Source organism: Armigeres subalbatus, chromosome 3 (genome assembly GCF_024139115.2).
Source record: "Armigeres subalbatus isolate Guangzhou_Male chromosome 3, GZ_Asu_2, whole genome shotgun sequence".
Lineage (NCBI taxonomy): Eukaryota > Metazoa > Arthropoda > Insecta > Diptera > Culicidae > Armigeres > Armigeres subalbatus.
In genome coordinates this window covers 293,726,188-293,735,557 of record NC_085141.1, presented here as the reverse complement: position 1 = coordinate 293,735,557, position 9,370 = coordinate 293,726,188, and the positions used below count along the sequence as shown (strand labels likewise).

At 37.1% G+C, this 9,370-nt stretch overlaps 2 protein-coding genes and 1 long non-coding RNA gene across 4 annotated transcripts; 2 read left to right on the top strand and 1 right to left on the bottom strand.

The window, feature by feature from the left end:
* Nucleotides 1-221: 221 nt before the first annotated feature.
* Nucleotides 222-809, top strand: LOC134220559 (uncharacterized). Of its 2 annotated transcripts, none has more exons than XR_009981951.1 (3): nt 222-343; nt 402-608; nt 701-809. It is a non-coding gene; the product is annotated as an uncharacterized LOC134220559 (long non-coding RNA). The 2 variants fall into 2 exon arrangements; XR_009981952.1 differs by having other exon boundaries at nt 704-754.
* A 1,782-nt stretch (nt 810-2,591) lies between these two features.
* LOC134222560 (uncharacterized) lies at nt 2,592-3,938 on the top strand. The gene is made up of 3 exons (XM_062701720.1): nt 2,592-2,939; nt 2,996-3,175; nt 3,228-3,938. The coding sequence occupies exons 1-3, from the start codon at nt 2,592-2,594 to the stop codon at nt 3,936-3,938; spliced, it is 1,239 nt and encodes a 412-aa protein (XP_062557704.1).
* A 184-nt stretch (nt 3,939-4,122) lies between these two features.
* On the bottom strand, nt 4,123-6,984 carry LOC134222559 (uncharacterized). Its single transcript, XM_062701719.1, has 5 exons — nt 6,754-6,984; nt 6,348-6,653; nt 6,082-6,285; nt 5,144-5,556; nt 4,123-4,140 (listed from the first exon to the last, which is right to left on the bottom strand). Exons 1-5 carry the CDS (start codon nt 6,803-6,805, stop codon nt 4,123-4,125), a joined length of 993 nt encoding a protein of 330 aa, XP_062557703.1. The 5' UTR covers nt 6,806-6,984.
* Between the last annotated feature and the right edge of the window lie 2,386 nt (nt 6,985-9,370).

Genomic DNA, 9,370 nt, shown 5'->3' with positions numbered 1-9,370 from the left:
TTTTGCACTTTCATTTTAAAATTATACAAATTTTGGTTAATTTGAATAATGAAACTGTTAATATGTGACAAAAACTTTCATTTCTAGAAATGATTTATACATAAAAAAATGTAAATTCAAGGGCTAAAGTTTTTCTTTTAAGAGGTCGAAAAATGTTAAATGAGCTCATTCTTTCTTTAAATTTGGCAACGCTGTTTAAAAAAATATTTGGGAACTGACTGAACTGACACTTTTTCTGTTGTCATTGGTCGGCGGGAAAATTGAAGAAAAGTATTTAGAAATTAGTCAAACGCCTTCTTTGATAGCTCCGGAATTCGCTCGACAGATATTTAATTGTACTAAGGTGGGTATTGTTATAATACATTTCCTATCAATTGATTCATTGTATATATCACATTTAGGAAAAATAAGCCAACGAGTGATGTTTACCGCGATGCTGCCAATAGAAAGAGCAGAGCTTCGGAAATGGCGATAACCGTTTCGAATGATCTCATGATTCTGCAACTTTAACGTCATCTAAATCATCCACAAAGGCAGCCTCTATACGGGAAGCATCACCGTTACTATCGTCTAGGCCAACTGGGTTCGAAAGATTAGCACCGCTACAGGTAAAGTATAAAACATGTTCCAAACGTATCCCAAAAGTCCATCTGTGCAATAGTGTGCAAATAATACGGTAAATAATACGTCTCATCCTCAGCAGGAAACAGCATAATTGCGCCGCAATGTGATGCGCCAGCTCATATGCATAATTGTAAGTCATCTTTAGATCAGCAGCCACCGCGTATACGAGCTCGCCTACACTGGCCCTGATGCCGTCAACGACCACCAATTTTTCGTTACATCTTCCTTCAGGGCAGATGCAGCAGAAATGACGACTCTCGCGTAACATATGATTACGGCTTATAAACCAAAACCATGATTTTTCATTTTCTAGCATAAACGATTGCTTTGTAAATTATTCTTTATCGTAGGTAAAACTCCGTACTTAATATCTCTTAAGAAACACATTTATTGCTATTTTGAGTGCACGTCTCATGAACCATTTGCACCACAGTGGTTTTTAAGTCCTTGGTTGGCGCCCTTAACTACCATGCGGAATGTTTGCTTTGGGTTTTAGGCCGTTCACTTTATATTGTTTATTTAGAAAAACTAGCTTCAAGTTATTTCAAAATGTATATTCTTACCAGGTTTTTGATGTATCGCATAGCAGAACTACTCTGGCTAACAAATCTAAACAAATCCGATGATGTTACTAGCTTTGAGCAAACGGCTTAAAAACCAGACGTGTTGCCGGTAATGCGAGTAAACGGCGCAATTTTTGTTTTTGCTGAAATTTTGTAGATTTCGAATGGTTTTTCAATTAATCTTAATCTGCTGTTATAATATAACCATTTACGTATAGTATTGACATGGTTTTGGCCATGAAATGAGTTTCAAATTCAATAAATGAATTAAATTAGTCATAGAAAACTTGAACCTCATTTTTCTCGGTTCAGCATTGTTGGTTTTTCGGCCGTAATCATATGTTGCTCGAGAACTGTTGGCAGAACTCCAGGCCATATAATGTTGACGCATCATCAATCGAACAATTCAACCCTTTTAACTGAGGTGAAACTGTTTGTCTCTCTCCATAACATGCAGAAAAAGAACCAAATATTTGAGATAATGTAAATCTAAAACACGAAAATAAATTAAATCAGTAAATAAACTAGAAACGCAATTGTCATTTTTGAATATGGGTATAATTTTATTTTAACATGCCTTCTGAAATTGACAGCGCTCACCACTTGTTGTTTTGAAAGAATCACTAGTGGATTCTAATGTGAAATACACATTTAGTTTTGAGAAGATAATGTTATTTTGAAAAGTCGACTCTTGTCGAAGTTCTCAGCAAAGTGAAATTTTTGCAGTTGTTATACTTTCTACTGAAAATCACTAACTGATTTTCTCAGTTTTACCAACGTTTCTCTTACTTTTACCAACTATTTTTTTTTTTGTGTACGAAACACTCACCGTTGAGCGCGAAATACAAATCTGTAATTCAGGGTGACCACTCTAGTCGACAAAATAAATTCCCGGGTTTTTCCCGGTTTTCCCGGTAGGATTTTCAAAATTTCCCCGGAAATTTTTAAAAGTGCCTGAGAGAGTTTTGATTATGTAAAACAATGTATTTGATTTGAACAAAGAGAATAGTTTCTTGGTATATAAAATGTACAACATTATGTTTATTTATCAATTCATTTATTTGATAATAAGCATTGAATTCTAACATTCTAACAGACTCATGACTCGTTGTAAAAGACTTCAAGTTCTAACTGCTATTTTGTTCGAAAAGCTTTTGAGATATTGATTGCACTCTAGAATCTATGTGGCAGGAAAATAATGAAAAGCGCACATGGACTTAACCACGAACGGGGAGATGTCAAAATATCTGAGGGCAATGTTTACAAACAAATCGATCATCTATAGTACACAGTTTGCATTACAACAAATAGTGAAATAGATCAATTTAGAATTGTATTACTTTCTGATTAGATAATCGTTAAAACTATTTTTGCATTTTGTGTTACTACTAACAGCATTCGAAAATGTTGAAGCTCAGTCAGCTAAACCCAATCGGAGGTCAGCTTTCGAATTATGCTAAAGCATTACCGAAAACGACACCAAATGTACACCGCAGATATCTGGAAAAAATCAGAATTATTGGATACAACGATCCGTACAGCCCTTCGTTTTTCGCACAAGGAACTCAGAGTATACCGACTTCTGTTACTACCGGTCACGTTATTGATTATTTGCTGAACTTCATTTCTTCGTATACCGGCCGTCCGATGAAGAATGCTCGTAGTGTGGAAGGATACCGGAAGTTTGAGGCAGGGTTTGTGCACTCTCTTCAAGGAACCATGCGAGAAGGGTACCATGTTCTCGTAGGAAAGGTAAGGAAAATAGCATGAAATTAATCTCTTGATTTTATAAATATTTTTTACCCCAGGTAATTCACTCGATGAAACTGAAGGAAAATATGTTGAGACCGTGGATAATTATTGATGTACGTGGAAACATTATTTATGCGCACTGTACCTGCGTTGCGGGGATAACTGAGACTTGTTCTCATGTTAGTGCTGTGTTATATGCATTGGCTAATCTGCATGCACGGTCGATTATTCACAAGGTAAATGCTGAATACATTTACTTTTTACAATGCTCTAATAAATGTATCAAAGCTTACAGTTACAGATTTCCCATGCTATTGGCGCCAGCCGACGAAGAACGTTCGTACAGATCTGTATAAAAAAGTTCGGAATATTGGTTACGGAAAAACATCGAAATATTACTACGACACTATTTCTGGCAAAACAAGACAAGATTTCGACGCTATGTTGAGAAAGCTAAACGAGAACGAAGAACAGTCTGTGCTTTTAAACACGATTTGTGATGGTGTCAAGTTCACATGCCAGAATTGTCAAAAGAACTACGTTCCGGATGAACTTATTATTAATCGAAACGTTTTGCTGCAAGGAAACTTCAGCGATGCTTTTAGAGGAAAAAAACTGGATGATCTCAGAGAAGTGGGGCGAGGACTAAAATTCACTTTGACAGAGTCAGATGTAGTAGCAGTTGAGAAATTAACTCGGAAGCAAGCAAGCTGCAGTTTTTGGCGGTGGGTTCGAATCGGAAGAGTGACGGCTTCATGTCTTAAAGAAGTCGTGAATACATCGAATCAGTATCCTCCACCTAAGTTGACTCTACTCAAGAGAATATGCCACCCGTATGCGACACCTGTTGACACACCTGCATTAGCCTACGGTAGGAGAAACGAACCAATTGCCAAGAAAGCACTTTTCAAAATGTTATCTGAACAGCACGACAATCTGCATCTCTCTGATTGTGGCATACTTATTGATCAAAAAAGTGCTTTTTTAGTGCATAGGTAGTTGCTTGTGTTGTGGAAAATTTTCAGTTGAAATCAATTGTCCCTTCAGATTAAAGGCTAATAGTTCTTTGAATGAACAGTTGAGCCTGGAGAAATTGGCTCTTCTTCCGAACTCATTCATCAGAATGAATAACAATTAATTTGAACTGGTTGAAACTCATGCATACTATTTTCAAATTTTTATATCAGGAGTCGACTTTGGCCTGTTTATGGTTTGGAGCAAAACCGAAAATTGTATTATTAAAGTCGAGCGGAATGAATCTTTTTGGGATCACTGTAAGCAGCGCAGTCAATTATATTTCCACAACATTATTCTTCCGGAGTTAATGGGTAATTATTTTACGGAGAAAATGACACCTTGCAAATAAAAGTTAAAATAAATGTTTATAATTTCTCAACATTTTTATTTATTTCAAACGAAAAATTAGACAACAATGGATATGAACATTGATTCGAATAATCATTAACAGCCCTGGTGGAAACGTGTGACGCGCGAATCCCTTTTTTATGTTTGATGCTTATTTACTACACAATGGACCTGTTGAAATTTACTAATATGCAACACACCCAAACGGCTAGATCCACTACATTGATATTGTTTTCAAATCGTCTCAAGGAATCTACAAGGATCGTTCCATTCAGGTAATCATATTTTAATCTGAGAACGCCAATCAATCGTTCGACGTGTACTCGCAAGGTTGTTATTTGTTTATCTCGTTCTATATGCAACGGGTTCAATTGAGTATCTTTGCGTAGGAATGTTGGAATATTTAATGTTGCACCTTTGGATGATATCAAATCGCTTATGTTAAAACCCTTATCGGCAATTACAACATCGCCGGGCTCAAGAATTTCGAGAAATCCTGAGGTCTCAGCAACGTTACGATCTGAACAACGACCGCCATATGCGTGCGAAATAAATGATACTCTTCCTTCAGCTGATATGGCAATTAAAAACTTCACAGTTTCCCTCATTTTATATGAACTGTGGTGAGAAAGGGCAGCTTTAGTGTCTGTTGGTTCTTCGGTAGTAATTTCAAAACAATCAATAATGTATATACGGCGATAGCCATAATGCTCATGGAAAATTTGAGGAAGATGTCGAATGCTTATGTTCCTTGAAACAGGGTCTAAAGCGTATCTTAAAGTATCGTACAAAACAAATAACGTTCTATGGAAATACTTCGATATTGTCGTAGGACAAACAGAATACTCTTCGGCTAAATCCACAAATGGTGTGTTGCGTCGCAGTTTGCGAAGGGTCATAATGAAGAGTTGATCCTTTGTCAACGCACAACGAGGCTGGAACAAACTATTCTCGACGTATTCGTATAATATTTTTAATGTCTGAAGACTATTAATTCCGGTGTAGAGTTTGCAGCGTCGGTCATCATTTATCCAGGTCAAGCCGTACTGTTTCTTTGAAAGCTCACTTTCTAACACGTCTACCCTCTTTTGAAGTCTTGCTAATTCTTTTCGATACGCCACAAGTATGTCATCTTTGTCCTTATTATTGCATTTCAACGCAATCAGTTCATTTTGGCATGGTGTAATAGCATTTTCAGCGTTTTTGTCTCCATCATCGAATGTATTATCTGGGCATGTAGAAAACCAGGACTCTGAAAGAATATTGAACGGTATTTGAATAAATATTGCCTAGTTTATGGAATTAGTTCAAATGATGTTGTGATCCGATTGGCGAAACGGAACAACATTAAATTATAAATCAATTCAAATGAGGGTGAAGCAGCATAAAATACACATTTTGAGTCAATTTTAGACACATAATGCAAATTATGAAGCTATCGTAAAAGTTAAATGAATGCTAACAAAAGGCCGCATTTTTGCATTATGGTACATGATAAGCTAAAACATATTAAGCATATTATGAACTTTTTCAGTTTCAATTCAATCTCTGTCGTCCAGCTTTATCACTAGAGTAGCTGTTGACATCAAAGTATACAAATCTAAATTTCATTGCAAATAATGCATATGACGTCTCATATAAAAAATCCCTATATCAAGTGATATAGCTCATAGTCTGAACTTGGTCTTAAAAGTGTATTTCAAGCTGCTTAGACTCATGGTTATTTTGGACACTTGTTATTCAATGTAGTTTTATAAGCTTTTAATAAAATAAATACCTTGTTGGATACTGTACGCTCCACCCCCGATACCAGTGGAATTCTTGGTTGAATCTGAGGTCGTTGTCTTCATAGAATAATCTTGAGCAGCAGTACTGTTGCGGTAAGGTTCTACGCTGCTGTAGGTATAGTTGTGCCTGGATTGCGGATTGATTCGTTTGTTGATATTGATGAGCATGCTTCCATTGCTGATATTGTCACAAGCTGTGAAACAACGAAATACACATAAAGCAACTAGAGCTTTTTATAGAAGCTGTTGTACTTACGCTTTGGAATATCTGAAAAACTGCACTGTCCTGTCTCATTTGATATTTCGTCCTCAAGGGCTGCTTGTGTCGCAGCAGTGGAAATAAGATTAGCACCTCCCAGTAAACCGCACACGAATGCTTCATAGCTGTCATGATTGACAACAAGACGAGAATTGTCTGTATCGACTGCCTCAGCTTCCAGATCTTCTTTCCCAGGAATGTAGTCATCTGTACGGTGGACAGGCAGTTCCGAACGTAGTTTAGCAATGTTCAAAGTAGGGACCCAATCAATATTTGCTACGTCGGAAATCTTGGCAGCTTCGCCTAGATAAATATACATATTTTTGAGAACAATTGTAAACCGTTGTAATCTATTATTAAGTTATTAGACTTACCGGAAACAAAGTGTAGGCCGCATACATACTTGTGCCTCGGATTAAAACATTCTCTAAATCCGAAAATTTGTTTCCACTCATCCAACCTTTGCTTTGCTAATTGCGTTCTACCATTCCTTACAGTAGGAAATCGATAGAACCGAATGCCTTTTATTTTGTGCGTCGAATTACACCGAGGGACAATACATTTTCTCGTCATTTTAGCGAAATATATTAAAAAAAACGCGATTTTCAGAGGAACTTTTTAAATATAAACCTGATTTTCTGCACAGAACAAATATGTAAACATTGCCCGCAGTGGAAGTCAATTTCGTTTGGCTGCGAGTGCGTGACGTCATGATGGATTAGTTCATATCGATGGTTTCGTGCAATACTGGCACAACTCAAAATACTTCACTTTTGCAAAGCACAGTATAAACAGTATAAAATAACACTTGACAAAGACGCATCCATAATTGTTATTGCATTGTTATGCTTATTTTAAAATTTGATGATTTTTCAAAAAAATTGTATTAACTCGAATTAATTGATTTTTTCAAGTTTATTTTTATAAAAACACATAAAAGTAATCCTGATGTATCAACACATTCAGATTCCGAATTGTGCCAAAACCGTTGATATAGGGAAACAATATTTAAAAAATTACAAAATGATTCATTGATGAGCCATTAAAAAAAATACCTAAATTTATTCAGTTTAGCAAATTTGGTTGCAAAACGTTTGAAATAGGCAAGTGAATCGACCTTCGAAGCTGTTTTGGTCAAGTAAATCCACAATAATTGTATTAACTCGTCTTATGACAAGTGAAGACATTCCACTAAAAAGCTCTAAATAATTTTCTTATCGTCTCATGTTGTTTCAAATGTAATTTCCTATAACAGAAGCAAAATATGACAAAATATCCAATTGCTAACAAAAATCGTCTTCGCGACGTAACAACGAAGTGGAAAGCAAACCGGTTAGGGTAAAAGTTCCGATAGTCGTGGATGTTCCTATAGTTGCGGTAGTGTTGTTTTTACACAATCTACGTATTTAACGCAGCAACCCATATAGTCTATCAATTTGTTAATCTGTCATTACACGAAATACAGGAAAACAGGTTGAGAATTGCATCAAAATTGGTAAAGTATCACTAAAATATCTTTTCCTTTTCTCTGCTTTGCACCAATAGTTGCGGTAGTGTTCCTATAGTTGCGAGTCCCATATGAAAACAATGGGATTCGCAACTACAGGAACACGAATTAAAAAATACCGCAACTATTGGAACACTGCACCAATAATTGGAGGTACCATTTTAGGTAACAATGATGGATGCTGCTGCAATTAGGACCCCTTTCGGATCAAATATAATTAATGAACTTCCATGTGCACCCTTGAGGTAAGTGAAATGAAGTATAGGCTTGGTGTAAACCAACAAATAGTGGTGGAACGTGCTTAGTTCCTCCACTATTGGGTCTTTCACCCTACTAATAATACGCACCACGTGTTTGCTTTTGCCTAGAATCCAATGAAAGGATTCAAATCAATGATGCAGTATTTTACAAAATGATGCAAGTGCATCAAAGCAATGATCACTTGGCACATAGGGAGCATTCATTCTCCTGCTCCTTGGATTTTGCATCAATGCAACGAATTGCAAAGGAACTTTTGAAGACTGCTATCAACAAGACACCCGAATGGTAATAATGGCGATTTGATAGTAATTTACGTTACAATTCTTGTTTTAAAATGTCCAAAGTAGCCCCCGATTTGTCGAGAGACCCGCACAACGGTATATCAAAGATGAAGATTTCTTTCACTTATAGTTTGACTAAAAAAAAGCAACGTGGACAACTTACTATATACAGTATACCCCCGCTGATCCGACAAATGGATGGCCGGACTATCGGGGCGATGTGCTTCAGTAAAGGTGTGGGCCAAAGTCCTCTATGTCCGTATTAGTCGAGAAAATAACCAAAACATTGCCACCCACAGTGGGCGGGCGAAGTGAAACGTCACGTCTGTTATGAAAAATGTACTGAGTATGCCAGACGTGACGTCACCTTCGGTTGCCATCGGCCATCTTCGGCAACCCAGCTGAGAGTTTCTCTCTCAAAAGAGCGAAAGTTCGTTGAACAAATACTACTTTAGGGTTTGGGCCACACCTGTAGTAAAGCACATCGCTATCGGGGTTTCTCTCGTTAATCCGACTGTCAAATCCTGGGAGGGAGAAACAGATACGAAAAATGTGTGTGACAAGCCGAGCCGAAATCTAGCTGTCAGTGTGAGCCGAAAACGAAACTCTCGGCAAGCAAATTTTTGAAGGCAATATAACAACAATAACACGCAAAAATGAATTTAGTCTTTTCAGGTGCCGCCTACGTTTTTTGTTTTTTCTTGTTGAAAATTTACTTGTTGCATGACGACAGTATGTAATTAATTTGATGTGTAGTATTGAGAGCTCTCTCCCAGGTCAAATCCATACAAACGAACCACAGAGAAACAGACGTCTCACTCAACACATGTTCCATCGTTCACCTTTTTAACGGCTGATTTAATTTTTTTGTAGGTGGTCAATCGGCCACCGATGGCGCTTCGATCGATTTTGCTTGTGTTTGACGTTTGCGCACTACCGCCATCTGGTTGCCGCTTGACCACATACAGTGA

Bases quoted from the DNA above. Each gene is read 5' to 3' on its own strand.
- LOC134222560 (XM_062701720.1), top strand. From the start codon at position 2,592: ATGTTGAAGCTCAGTCAGCTAAACCCAATCGGAGGTCAGCTTTCGAAT. The intron at 2,940-2,995 runs GTAAGGAAAATA...TTTTTACCCCAG, and splicing joins ACCATGTTCTCGTAGGAAAG to GTAATTCACTCGATGAAACT. The intron at 3,176-3,227 runs GTAAATGCTGAA...AATGTATCAAAG, and splicing joins CACGGTCGATTATTCACAAG to CTTACAGTTACAGATTTCCC.
- LOC134222559 (XM_062701719.1), bottom strand. From the start codon at position 6,805: ATGAGTGGAAACAAATTTTCGGATTTAGAGAATGTTTTAATCCGAGGC. The intron at 6,654-6,753 runs GTATGTATGCGG...ATATTTATCTAG, and splicing joins TGTTTTAATCCGAGGCACAA to GCGAAGCTGCCAAGATTTCC. The intron at 6,286-6,347 runs GTAAGTACAACA...GTTGTTTCACAG, and splicing joins TTTTTCAGATATTCCAAAGC to CTTGTGACAATATCAGCAAT.